General features: G+C 38.9%; 1 protein-coding gene across 2 annotated transcripts in view; it reads left to right on the top strand.

Annotated features, from left to right (window-relative positions):
* Positions 1–15,038, top strand: part of zdhhc8b (zDHHC palmitoyltransferase 8b) — a 71,354-nt gene that overhangs the window by 44,859 nt on the left and 11,457 nt on the right. For both annotated transcript variants that reach the window (XM_028457515.1, XM_028457516.1), the window contains 5 exons: positions 1,911–2,062; positions 6,603–6,775; positions 7,069–7,171; positions 7,495–7,586; positions 7,799–7,916. In XM_028457515.1, the coding sequence (XP_028313316.1) occupies positions 1,911–2,062; positions 6,603–6,775; positions 7,069–7,171; positions 7,495–7,586; positions 7,799–7,916 (638 nt within the window). The remainder of the gene's footprint in view (positions 1–1,910; positions 2,063–6,602; positions 6,776–7,068; positions 7,172–7,494; positions 7,587–7,798; positions 7,917–15,038) is intronic.

Raw genomic sequence — 15,038 nt, 5'->3', positions numbered from 1 at the left:
TTATTATTATTATTTTATGAAGCCAACATTACTGTAGCTCTGCACATCATTGTTGTCCTGTTAAAGTATTTTTATACAAAGACTTAAAAACACCTTTATTATGTATTATACCAATCTGTCCTTGAAACATATCATATAAACCTTCTTTAAGTCTCTAAATGATTGAAACAATGAAAAACATCTAGAAAATAAAATTACAGAACATTAAATAATCATTTAATATACATTTCAATAAATAAGTGCATCCCATGTTGACTCTGAGCTTTATTCTGTCTGTTGTCTGTAGAAGTGATGGGTCTAGACCTGATGATGGAAACTAGGATCAGCTCATGGTTTTAATGTCCAGGGAGGGGCGTGTCCACTCTGCATGGACTTAGAGAAGAAGAAATAAAAGAAGAGTTAGATATTGTCATGTTCATCAAAAGGAAAACTGAAAGTGATGGAGATAAATATGTTCAGATGGACACACATACACACACACAAACAAAGTTTAAACAAACACACATATACTCTGTCCTAAACTGTCTGAGACATTAAAAGCATATATTTACACTTACATTAATGTACACAAAGACTAGCTCTAAGCTGTGAGCTTGGAACGGCCAGAGCTGGCAGTATGAGTACAACCATAGGGGCTTATCTGCCTGAGCCCCCTCCAGACAGAGGCGGTGTCGGTGGCAGAGAACTGGTGTTGAATTTTGTCAGAGTACAGATGCTTGGCTCTTCTCACCTCCTAGTCAAACATGTACTTCACTCTATACTTGACTCTTCACAGCACTAATTAAAATGTCACTGACCTCAGAAAAACAGGTTTATCTGAAGAGATGAGGATGGAATCAGACTTTCACAGTGTCTTGCCCTGTGGTGTGGAGGTGAGGTTGGATGAATCCGAGGGTTTTTTGCCAGCCATTGTGGACAGATGTGTAAAGTAGCTGTCATTGTACTCCTCTAAGTCTTCCAGTTTAGACTGTAAGTGTTGGTAGCTGTGCTTTGCTTGATGGTTTGAATGTGCCTGAAAATAGTTAATAAACTCTAAATTCATTGAAATATCAGTCTGATCTCTCTGCCTCACCAATGCCGATTAAGCTGTCAGAGTGACGTCATCCTTCCTCGACCTCTCTCCGATGTGGATACACTTATGCTCTCGTGGTTTGATCATACTTGCAATCAATTATGTCCATTGCACATCTTCAACCAGACATTTTCTTAAAGTAGCATAGAGCAGGATCTAAAAATAAGACTCCATAGTGACACGACGGCCGTTAGTGTAACTGCAGTCGTCAGCCAAGCCAGCGCGGGAGTGGGCGTGAATGTTTCATAGCAGAGCAGCTGATTCTGTGAAGTAGTTTGGACCACTGCGCTTGTCTTTGTTCAGTCTTCAAGCCTCCTCCTCCTCCTCCTCCTCCTCCTCCTTCTCTTTCTCCTTCTCCTTCTCCTTCCTCTTCTTCTTCTTCTTCTTCTTCTTCTTCTTCTTCTTTATTTCTGGCAGAGTAGACTCCTCTCCAAGCCGTCAAGAACACACACCAGCGTCATTTGACATCACGTCTGCAGGACTACGTGGGAAATTTGGATCCCAAATGAACAAAATGCATCACACAGTCTGTTCAAGGCAATAAGAAGATATGTGTGTGAACTCAACGCTTTATCACCCATTACCATTAAAACAAAATGAATGTTTCTTTTTTTAATAAATCCTGCCCTATGCTACTAGACTACTGCTCACATCTCCTTCACTTGATTGCGTGGAAGTCAAGAATTACTAGTGTGTGTGCAGTGTACACACTGCACACACACACTGTAGTAACTCTCAGCTACTCCAGGAATAGCATTGTTTTTAATCAGATTTAATAACTATTTCAAAATGAATAATTTCAAAATGTACAATAGTCAAATGTTTCTTTGTGCCACAGCCAATGAGGACAAGGACGAGGATTTCCGCGCACCGCTCTACAAAAATGTTGAGATCAAAGGAATCCAGATTCGGATGAAGTGGTGCACAACGTGTCACTTCTACAGGCCACCTCGCTGCTCACACTGTAGCGTCTGTGACAACTGTGTTGAGGTTTGTGAACTTTGTAGACAACTGTGTGTGCGTGTGTGTGACCTGTGTATGTAAAAATAGAGACATTTGTACCCCACCCCATTGTGCCTATGTCACAATAACATCATTGTGTTAGCTAAATAAAAAACAAGGTACAACTAGGGGCTACATAGCTGAAACAAGACAATATGAAATTTACTGCTTACTTACTCACTGTTGGCCAGAAAAAAAGATTGGTGTGTTAAAGTATTTTTCTTTAACATTGCTTGTGTTTTAATCCCATATTTTTTTTATGATGTTTTCTTTTCTGAATGGAAAACACTAAATAATAACAAAATGACTTCTTCACCAACATGTTTTACTTCCAACCTGGTAAAAAAACATTCCATATTACTTGATGTGTTGCATTACTCCATATTAAGCATCTGCCTATTAGCCTAATAATGTTTTTTAAGTTAACAACAACTCTTAATAATCAAGAAGCCAATAGCATCCAAATACATTAAGGTCATTTTTATTTATTTAATAATAGATGCTTAGAAGTTGGTAACACTTTACAATAAGGGTCCCTTGGATAATGTTAAGTTTAACAACATATTATTAGTCATGATAATACATTACCTAACATTAATTAACATATTAACACTAGCATGACCAGAGTGGTGTCATTTGACACCTATACCTATAAAGTCCAAGCTGGTGTCAGATGGCGGGTGTGAACAACTCAGCTTGTGACCATTGTTATGTTACTGAGGCCCCTCAGCTAGGGTGGGGGGGTGGCTGGGTTGGTTTCAGGACACAAAGACCTTTTGTATTCTCCTTTGTGTTTCCCATACAGCAGCTACATAGAGGTTGCAACTTATATTTCAACTTTTGCAACAGAAAGTAGTAAGTAGTAATAGTGAGACGGCAACAGTTTGTTTGCTGCATTCTTGGTGAAATTTATTTAATAGAGATTTTGTGAACAATTCTGGCACTGCCACACCTCCTTTATGCATTTGCCACATGCAAACTTGTCACAATACATACAACGCTTGGTGGCACGGTTTTTCCTGCAGCAACACTTCACCTGGCACAATGCCCTTTTCCCCACATCAGGTGTGGGTGGTTATTGCTGAAGGTTTTGCTCATTCACCTCCTTGGCTGCCATATGAGACTGGGCAAGCTCATTTGCAAGCTCCAGCAAGAAGTCCACCCTTCTCTCCTTGACCCCAGTGCATGCCTGATAAAGCACATGTGCGTTCAGCGCTGCAATGTCAATCATGTTGTAAAACACAGCGACTGGCCAACGCCGTGTTCCTGAACGCACAGTGTACTTTAGAACCATCTGGTCCATGACGTCCACACCGCATTTCATGCTGTTGTAGTTGGTGACTGTGTTCGGCTTTTTTTTCCGAGTAGCCTCAGTCTCCACCACGCTGTGCACGCTACTGAGGAGGCAGACAGTCTTCTTTCGTTTGGGCACATAAACAGTCAGTGTGGCACCAGAGGTTGAAAACACTTCTGTGCTGAATTCCTCACGGGCCAAATTCTTTTTAGCTGAATCTGGAAGCTCCCGGCGAATCTTATTGACTGTGCCAAGGAGGGTGCTCTTCCGGCTGTGCAGTCGACGTGCTAGTGACAATGAAGTGAAAAAATTGTCGGTTGTAAGAGTTCTTCCTTTGTCCATAAACGGTTCCATAAGCTTCATCACCACATTTTCAGACAATCTCTCCCCAGGTGGACGACTGGGGTCTTTGCCAAGATATGGGATGATTTTGCACACATACTTGGATTTAAGGTCACATGCCACCCAGAACTTGATACCAAACTTGTCCGGCTTCGTACTTCCGCATTGGGTCAAAGGTTAAGAGGGATAATGTCAGCATAACTGATGGTGTAAACAGAGATTTAGATTGTTTTTCCCTGTTGAAGCATTGATTCTTTGTGCATCTTGTGCACTTTCTTCAAATTTGTAAAATAATAGCTTAATAAAATAATCATGGACCTGGTTAGTGAATGGTGGACGTCGTGAATTTACCTTTTTAAAGTGAGAACTCAAACAGTCCTTTTCACACTCGGAAATCTCGCTTTACCATAAATAGCAACAATACATTTTATTTATAAGCACTTTTCAAAAACAATAAAGGTAAATAGTGAATACTGTTAATACTGTTTTTCTTTTTCTAATTTTATTTATTGTGGTTTAGTAATTGATCACAACACACATGGCTCATATTAATTTGGCCATTCTTATCCAATAATTCCATATAATGTTATTTGGATTAACAAACATCTACCTGGGAGAAACTGGTTTCTCAACACTGGCCATCATTTACACCAACCCCCAAAGTTTGTCACTGCCTAGCTGCACATTCCGATCGAAAGGCTTTATTTACATAAGAGAGGTGGCCCACTGAGTTGCAAATGAGTGTCATTTGGCGGCCTCTGGGCAGGGCAACAGGATTAAGAAAACCTTGGGCATGCTAGTGTTAATTAATGCATGAATAAGCAGTTACATTAATTAAAGTTAAGTAATGCTTAACCATAGTTAAGGGTAAGTAATGCTTCTGAGGCAGTTGAGCATTTATAATGTGTTACCTAAGAGATGCATGTGTTACACTTTACAATAAGGCTCCAAAAAGGAATGACTCTTTGTTAATTATGGTTAGGTAACACCATACCAGATAATATATAATAATATGATTACTAGTGGAGATGTTATTACATTTTACTAATATATTAATTAATAATAAGTAATGCATATATAAGGATATCTAATTACATTATGCAACTTTTATTAATGTTTAATAATGTTTTAATTAACTTCACAATAATGGGCCATACCAGCCTGTCATTGAACTCGGCAGTTAAGCAGGTCTGGGTCTGGTTAGTAGTTGAATGGGAGACCACTGAGAATTCCAGGTGCCACAGTGGGGTGGCAGTCATCCCATTGGTATCTGTCATTGTGTCCTTGGGCAAGGCACTTGCCTAGTATGAATGTAGTGTGTGAGTGAGTGTTGGTGGTGGTCGGAGGGGCCGATCGCGCACTTTGGCAGCCTCGCCTCCATCAGTCTGCCCCAGGACAGCTGTGGCTACAATAGTAGTTTACCACCACTGTGTGGAGTGAAAGACTAATCCCTTAATTCTGTAAAGTGACTTTGTGTTAAAAAAAGTGCTATATAAAATTGATGCATTATTATATTATTTATTACTGCTTATTAATGCATTAAATGATTTTATTTAATGTTAGGTAATACATTTTAATGATTAATAACATATTATTAAACTGTTAATTAATGCTTAATAATGCTTTAATTTGTGCTCTGAATGAATGATGAAGTCTAATCAAAGCATGATGATTTCATAAAAAAAGGATTTATTATAAACTAAATGAAAAAGAGTACAAAAAAAGGTCTTCCATCCTGTAGGAAGGGCAAGCGGCCAGCAACTAACTGGAAAGTTCCACAGCTTAAACTTTATACAGATAGAGAAAAGTCTCACCCTGATGAGAGGAAAAGGAGGGAGTCAGATGCTCCCAACAGTGGAGACGTTGGAGAAATTATATCTGTCTTGATAATGTGCGTGCGTCAGTTGGTGTGTGTGTGTGTATTTATGTATGTGTGTGTGTGTGTATTTATGTGTGTGTGTGTGTGTGTGTATCTGCATGTGAGTCCACGTGAGTTTGAGTTTGGCCTTGACGGTCAGATGCAGCTTATTTGTGTGCGTAGGTGAAAGAATGTGAGATGGCCATCTAAACCCTGTGAAAGGTATAAAACAAGAATCACATCTTATACTGTACGTAGGCACTGTTACAGAGCTCTGTTTATCAGAGCTTTGGTATGAGACCTTCAGCAGAGACTGGTTGTTGCTGGCACTGTGGATACAGCACATTCTGTCTGTACTGCGGGTAATCTAATCTAACATGACTTGGCAAAGGAGCAACGTCTCTGTTCAAAAGTACAACAATATAATGCGGCCATTGTGTATAAACACATGACAAATTGCACACATGAACACACATTTGATGATATGATGATTAATATAATAATTGCCATAACACATGTTTATCTAGTACAGGGTTTTTTAAAAAAAAAAAATTTAAATAATGAATTGTTATATTTTACAGAGGGTATTGATGATTAAGGACATTAACTTCAAATAAAATTCTGATAAAACAATTGGTAAACCTAGAAATAAATCATGTTGTGCAATAGCTCTGCCACCTTCCTACTTCACCTCCTGTAACCTCTACAGACTATCAACTTTCCTGCACCTTTGGTTAACCTTAAGTTTTAAATCCCTTTTAGGATAACTCAACTACCAAAAAGAGTTTTCTGGAAGAAAATAAAGACTTTATTTGTGTGGGGAAAGATTGATTTAATTGCCAACATTCCGGCTTAATATGCATGCTTAATATGCTTGCTTTTTTTTAATCAAGTCCCACCCCTAGTTTTAATATTTCTCATGTAGAATATAGTTGCCGTCTTCTTTTGTTTAAGGTTCAGATCTTTTAGACCATTGAGTTTTCAATACTACAAAATTTGTAAAGATGTCCATCTTTTCCTCCTTTCCTCTTCAGGACTTTGACCATCACTGTCCATGGGTAAACAACTGTATCGGGCGGCGGAACTATCGCTACTTTTTCCTCTTTCTGCTGACACTGACCATTCACATGATGGGAGTTTTTTTCTTTGGACTCATCTTTGTCCTTTATCACAAGGAAAGCCTAGCAGCGCTGCACACTAGTGCCACGTATCCTTTCAATTCACTTTATTTATAATGCTTAATAAGATGTTTTGGTTTAGCAGATTAACAAATTGATTTTCATTTTATATTGGCATTTACCATGTAAAAAATATGGTAAACTTCAATATAAAATAAAAAACTATTTGTTTTTCATTACAGAAATATCCAAAAATCATTTTTACTTGCTTAAATGTTTTGCCTATCCTGTACCACTTTTAGTCATCTTGTCTTACCCATATGCTACCCAGTGGCTAGTTATTTATACATTTCTAGTAGTTATCTTTAACATTCTTGTGCAGTCTGGTTGTGATGTGCATCACAGGGATTTTCTTTATTCCAGTCATGGGGCTCACAGGTTTTCACATAGTGCTTGTAGCTCGCGGTCGAACAACCAACGAACAGGTGAGTAGACATGAGTGTGCTGCTAAATCATGTGACGAAAACTCTGCCTATTCAAACTAGCTTTTAGTTACATGTAGTTTTATCAACCCTTGTGCCTGAAGGATAAAAAATGATGAATTTAAAAAACAGAAGTCATTCATGACAGTAAAGGGAATGAGGGGGGCAGACAAAGTATGCAACATCTCATGATACCTTTTTATATAAATATTTAAACTAAGTCATCTTTACCATGTGTTTTTGCATTCAGAATCAGCACCGTGGCTTTGTGTGTGTGTGTGGTTTTTTTTTACTACCAAAATTAAACAAGGCCTTATTTTCCTCAGGTTATTGGGAAGTTTCAAGAAGGAATCAATCCTTTCACTAGGGGATGCCCCGGCAACCTGGAGTATGCCTTCTGTAGTCCCCTGTCACCCCGGTATGATGCTATGCAGAGTAGTATTGTGTAATTCTGGTCAAATATCATCATTTCTTTTTTGACTATTTCTTGCATTGAATTAAATCTATTTTTTAATGACGAGCATCAAAGTGGCTTACGTTTTATATAATAACATTTTGTAGATGTTTGTCATTTCTTTGCCAGCTTCTTGTTCAAATGTAACAATAAGTTACTTTTTAATATTTCTACAGCTACATAGTGGACCCTAGCAAAAACCTTCAATACGAGATTCCATCAGTGTTGACCAGACCAAACGTCTCCGACAGGCAAATCACTGTCAAAGTTAGTGATAATGGGATCAGCTCCACGGTGAGTAATCACTATTACACACTGAGATCCTGCATATACAACCCAATTATGGAATCACCAGTTTTGGAGGATGTTCATTCAGTTGTTTCATTTTGTAGAAAATAAGTAGATCACAGAAATGCCACAAAACTAAAGTCATTTAAAATGGCAACATTTTGGCTTTAAAAACACTAAAAGAAATCAAGAAAAAAATTTGTGGTAGTCAACAACAATTGCTTTCTTAGATCAAGCAGAGGGAAACATTTATGGAATCACTCAGTTCTGAGGAAAAAAAAATAGAATCACCCTGTAAGTTTCCATTTCCAAAATGAACACCCTGCATCAGATTAAATCTGCTCAGTAGTCTGCAGTTAAAAAGGAGTGCTCACACCTTGACATGAATCATGGCTCCAACAGGAGAGATGTCAGTTGAAACAAATGAGAAGATTATCAAACTTCTTAAAGAAGGTAAATCATCACGGAATGTTGCAAAAGATGTTGGTTGTTCACAGTCAGCTGTGTCTAAAATCTGGACCAAGTACAAACAACATGGGAAAGTTGTAAAAGACCAGCATACTGGTAAACCAAGAATGACATCCAATCATCAAGACAGAAAACTTAAGCAATATGTCGTGAAAACAGAAAATGCCCAGCAAAACAAATGAGGAACAAATGGGCAAAAACTGGAGTCGTCTGTAACCGAACTGTAAGAAACCACCAAAAGGGAATGGGATTCACACACAGAAAAGCTAAACGAAAGCCATCATTAACACCTAAACAGAAAAGACAAGGTTACGATGGGCTAAGGAAGAGCAATCGTGGACTGTGGGTGACGGGATGAAAGTCATATTCAATGATGGATCACAAATCTGCATCGGGCAAGGTGATGATGCTGGAACTTTATTGGTGCCGTTCCAATGAGATTTATGAAGATGACTGCCTGAAGAAAACATGTACATTTCCACAGTCATTGATTATATGGGGCTGCATGTCAGGTAAAGCCACTGGGGAGATGGCAGTCATTACATCTTCAATAAATGCAACAACTTTATGTTGACATTTTGAACACTTTTCTTATTCCCTCAATTGAAAGGATGTTTGAGGATGATGACATCATTTATCAAGATGATAATGCGTCTTGCCATAGAGCAAAAGAAAGACACATAGGTCAATGTCATGGCCTGCAAATAGTCCGAATCTCAATCCAATTGAAAATCTCTGGTGGAAATTGAAGAAAACGGTCCATGACAAGACTTCATCCTGCAAAGCTGATCTGGCAACAGCAATCAGAGAAAGTTAAAGCCTGAGTGATGAAGAGTACTGTTTGTCACACGTTAAGTCCATGCCTCAGAGTCTGCAAGCTGTTATAAAAGCCAGAGGTGGTGCTACAAAGTACTAGTGGTGCGTTGTAGTGTTTTTTTTTCATGATTCCATATTTTTTCCCTCAGAATTGAGTGTTTCTATATTTTTTTTCCCTCTGCTTGATCTAAGAAAGCGATTGTTGTTGACTACCACAATTTTAACTTCAGTTTTGTGGCATGTCTGTGATTTACTTTTTTTCAACAAAACTGAATGAACATTCGCTTTGACTGGTGATTCCATATTTTTTTGCCAGGGGTTGAATCTTTGCATCGTTATGGTCAATGTACATAAACTGGGATCAAATGAACCCCATATTTCTCCTTGTAATATCCCAGAATATTGTGTATGTAAGACATGTAATGTATGTCATTTCCTTTAAGGTGTTTTTTTGTTGTTTTTGCTTTAGGTTAAAGACAAGTTAAGTTTTTTTTGCTGAGAGATTGTAGGTCATACAATATTTACCTAATGTTTGGTAAATATCCTACAATGTACAAGAAGAACGTCAAGCTAAAACATAATAATAGTAAACATGCACAATAGTAGTTGTAGTCAGATCAAGAATAAAAAACAATTAAACATAGGAAACACACAGTTACACAGAGCAACATTAAAAATATGATCTTCCATCGCTTTCTAAGAGACTTAATTGTTTCTACAGTCCTGAACTCTAAAGGAAGACAGTCCATTGTTAGGGAACACAAACCTATACCTGGTTTTGTGGCTCTGTTGCTTTGCTGCGCATAGGACCCCAGACAACAAGGACTGCCCGCTTTGTTGCCTTAGCTTTTATACACACATCTATTAGCCTGGCTGTGTTTGAAATGGCATACTCCATACTATGCACTACAAATTGAGTATATACTGTAGTGTCTACTATATACTATAAGTTGGGTTAGGAGGATAATATGATGACCGTTCCCACTGAAGTATACTTCCAGGTTTGCCAAGATGCATTATGAACCTACAAAGACAAAAAAACGGAAGCATACTAAGGCTAAATATCTGTTAGTTTGCCACCATTGAAAGTTCTGAAAGCATTTTAAGTAAGAAAGTGACCAAGTATGATGTGGGCATACCAGCCTGTCATTGCCCGACCTCGTTATATCTCAGAAGCTAAGCAGTTCTGGGCCTGGTTAGTAGCATGGATGGGAATGAGAATTCCAGGTGCCACAGTGGGGGACAGTCAATTAAGGGGTATCTGTCATTGTGTCCTTGGCAAGACACTTTACCCACATTGCCTAGTATGACTGTAGTGTGTGAGTGAGTGTTAGTGGTGGTCGGAGGGGCCGATGGTGCACTATGGCAGCCTCGCTTCCATCAGTCTGCCCCAGGGCAGTTGTGGCTACAACAGTAGCTTAGCACCACAAAGTGTGGAGTGAAAGACTAATGCCTTAGTTCTGTAAAGCGCTTTGAGTGTCTATGATAAAGTGCTATATAAAATCCAATGCATTATAATTGTTATTATTATTATTATTATTATTATTATTATTATTATTAAGTAGAATATCAATATCTGGACATTTTAACACATTTCATGCTGACATTTTGGAGATTTTTGGAGACCCGCCATTGTGCTAGTGACAAAACCTCCTGTTAACTTCAAAACAAGAGCCCTATTTACAAAAGCGTAAAAATACTAATGGAGAAGACTTCCGGTGGCGCCATGTTGATATAGGTTGCAAAAGTTTTAGCGCTGCTGACTAAACAACCAACCAAATGACATTTAAACAAAAACTCGGCAAAAACTTGCCTAATGACACAACAAAGACAAATGCTTCCGACAGGCTCGCTAGATCAATTTAGAAACAAAGACGGAGAAGAGAAATCAAAACGACTGATGCTAACAGGCCTGAAGGAGCTAGCGCTAGCAAAGGTGCTGAAGCTACGGCGAAAAACATGACCGAAATGCTGCAAGCTATCGCCAAGTCAAACAAAGAAATACGGGAGGAAATTCTACAGATGATGATGGATGTAAATTAATTTAAAGGCCAAACCAATGAATCATTCACAAGACTTAAAACGTCAGTCTCGGGTTTAAGCGCACAACTGACGACACTGGAAAAGAGGGTCTTTGACGCAGAGCAGTGTATAACAATGATGGAGGAGACCACCACAGTAAAGCCATCTGCTTCCTACTACAGCGAGAGGCAGAACTCATGGAACGATGTGAGGACCTTCAGAATAGGGCGTGAAGGCAGAATTTAAGGCTGTACCAGGTCCCCGAAGGGAGCGAGGGGAAAAACATGGTGGCGTTTATTAAACAGCTGCTGCCGAAGGTGCTGGATGAGCTGCCGCTAACTGAAGCCGACATCAGGATTGACCGGGCGCACAGAACGCTGATGCCCAAACCCAAAGAAAATGACCCTCCGCGATCCATTATGGTTAAATTTGCAGACCACACAGTGAAGGAACAGATCCTCCAACAAGCGTGGAAACAGCGCACGGTGAAGATTGGGGGGAGGCTGATCTACTATGATAATGATTACTCACCTGAGCTGCAGAGGAAACGCGCCCAGGTCCGACACGTTGTTAAACAGCTGAAGGAGAAAAACATTAAAGCCAAATGCATGTATCCGGCTCGGCTGAGGATGACCTTGAGCTCAGAGGAAAAAACTTTCCAGACGGTGATGGACGCAGCGCCGGCACTCCGGGAACTGAAGATCTAGGTCCGTGTTCATGACCGGTACAAAGTGGAACAAGAGCTAGTCAGGCACAGATGGGAGACGAAACGAGGTGGACGGAAAGTCAACGTGTTTACTACGGAGGACTGCAGGCTCTTTTTCCTTTGAAATGACAAATCATGCAAGAAGTAAGGTCTTGTTGTTAACTCTGTTTGAGGGGCTAAAGTTAAATATTCTTGTTGATGTTGAAGGGTTATATAAATAATATAATGTATGCGTAATTTGGAAAACTTTTGTTTCTAGTATATTTTTTATTTGTTTTCTTTACTTGCTTTACACTATTTTTATTTTACTATTTACATGATTATTCATGTTTATTTCTATTATATTTATATATTTAGTGTCTATTTTATCTATGTATCTTTTTATTATTTTGTTAATTATTTGCCATCTCTATTTCATGTATACAATTATTATTTGTTCTTGTTAGATACTTTACTTTAATCCTTATATTCATTATTCTGTTTTTATTTATTTTTTATTTAAACTTTGTATTTTATTTATTTTGTATTTCTAATTATTTTATTATTTTTACATTTTATTTTCTGTAGTGTATATTTTATTTTATTTTATTGTTTGCTAAATATTCTGCTGTGTTTAGAATGTAACTATAGCATTATTAAGTCCTTTTGGGTTGTGGTTGCAGCTGCAATGGACAATTCCAGTGATTTACACTCAGCCATCGTATGGCCGCAGCAATTTACCCAACAAAGTGGGACTGCTACACAACGTGACATTATCCCGAAGGGATTCCGCCGCCCTCCGCCCAGTTTCATACGGGAGTTGGTCTCTACCAGAGACAGACCAGTTGAGGACTGGGAAGCCAGGTTGTTTTTTGTAAATTGTTTATTGTTTGTGTTTTGTTGCACGTTACCTCCTTGACAGCAGATAGTGCAGTTGATGGTGCATATGACATTTAGAATTTGAATGCAAAGCATTATGACAGTAAGGATTAAAAGCAGTACATGGATGGTTTATCTGTGGTTAGTTACAATAGAAAGTATCTGGGAAGTCCAATTAAAAGGAAGAAAATACTCAACCATCTTAAAGATTTGCACTGCTCAATTGCGATGTTGCAAGAGACACATTTGTCCGAGGTGGAACATCTGAAATTAAGGAGAGACTGGGTGGAACAAAGATACAGCGCGCCTCATGAAAAATGGAGAAAAAGGGGGGTTGCAATCTTGTGTTGTGTTTTCTTTAACTGTGAAAGGGTACTGAAAGACAAAGAAGGCAGATACGTCATGGTGGTATGTACTATTGGGGAGAATAGATTTACATTCTGTAACTTGTCTTCACCAAATGTGGACTGTCCACTTTTTTTCCAAGAAAATGACATCCAAACTAGTGGAGGAAGGGGAGGGGATTATTGTGGTTGGAGGGGATTATAACTGTGATGAACTCAAAAGTAGACCGACTGAGACTCAGACTCGTAAATCAGTTGCTGTTTTGGGAATGATGGATGCATTGGGCCTGATTGATGTGTGACGATATCATCACCCCAGAGGCAGAGACTATTTGTATAGGTCACAGGTTCATGGGACTTACTCCAGACTAGATGTGTTTCTGGTTTCAAAGGCTGATGTACATAGAATGTTAGAGAGCAATATAGAACCCATAACCTTGTTGGATCATGGCCTTATTAAGATAAAAATAAAGTTGGGTCAAGAACAACGATTCAAATACTGGAGATAATGGAGAGGTTAGCCCATCTACTTTATGGGACGGGGCCAAAGCTGTTATGAGGGGACATGTAATCCAAATTACATTGAGATTAAAAAAGCAAAGGGAAGCCAGGGCACTTGCTCTGGAGACAAAATATTGAGAAGAAGGGATATATTAGAATTACTAAAACGGGAGTGTCAAACATTAGATGATATACTCACATAAAGCTGAGGGAATGCTCCGGTTTGTGAATCTAAAATATTATGAAATGGGTAATAAAGCAAGTAGATTATTAGCGTTTCAGTTAAGGAAGGCTCAATCAAACTGGGTGGGGCCTAAAATTAAACATCCTGACACAAATAGAATCACTTCCCAACCAAAACAAATAGCAGAGGCATTTGCTGTATATTATAAGAAACTTTATGAAAGTCAAGAATTAGTATGGAAGAAGGAGAAAACAACAGAAATTCTGGATTTGGTCCAACTGAAAAGATTGACACAGGATGAGGCTGAGAGGTTGAGTTCCCTATAGCAATACAGGAAGTAATAAATAGTATTAATAAGTTAAAGAACAGCAAATCCCCAGGTGTTGATGGATACTCTGGAGAATACTACAAAGTTTTAGTTAACGAGTTAACGCCCTAATTTTATGCCAGGTATACAACTACGCACTAGATGACAGGGACCCCGAAAACTTGGTCAGAAGCAATTATCTCGTTTATACACAAAGATGGAAAGGACCCCACTCAATATATGGGATATCGGCCTATAACTTTACTTTATCAGGATCTGAAAATATTAACCTCTATATTGGCAAACAGAAAACAAACACACATGGAAATTTGATAATTTGGATCAAACAGGGTTCATCACTGGACGGCAAGGCACTACTTATGTTAGACAAGCCTCTAATAGACGGACTCCACCAATGCTTTTCAGCTTAGATGCTGAGAAGGCTTTTGATAGACTAGACTGGACATGTCAGGATGGGGTTTTATTTTGGAGGGCAGACAGGAACTCTGGGCCTCCCTCCGAGCAGCTTTTTCCTGATTGGTCACAAGCTGCAAATAATTAACTATGGGGCATAAATAGGGAGGCTGTGCTGCAGTTTAATGCTGGGACATTTCAGTTGCTTCTACTATGATATCACTTGTGACCTGGGCTCGGTTTTCATGCCAGTAACTCCTGGATCGACAACAAGTGTTTTTAGCTGTTGGACATTGTTCTGCTTTCTTCTCGGTTTTGCTTTTTCTGTTTTTTGATTACCTCTGCCTCCCTGGACTGACCACGCCTATGAAAACAATAAATGTGGGAATAATGCACCTGAGCTCCGCCTCTGTCCCTGCATTTGGGTCTGCACCTACACCTGCACATGACAGGACATTTCTGGAGCAAACGTTAGCTTGTATGGGGTTTATTGAACCTTTTCTGACTT

This window comes from Gouania willdenowi, chromosome 9 (genome assembly GCF_900634775.1).
Source record: "Gouania willdenowi chromosome 9, fGouWil2.1, whole genome shotgun sequence".
In the NCBI taxonomy this organism is placed as follows: Eukaryota; Metazoa; Chordata; class Actinopteri; order Blenniiformes; family Gobiesocidae; genus Gouania; species Gouania willdenowi.
The sequence above is the reverse complement of the archived record's forward strand: the minus strand, read 5'-3'. Positions and strand labels throughout refer to the sequence as shown.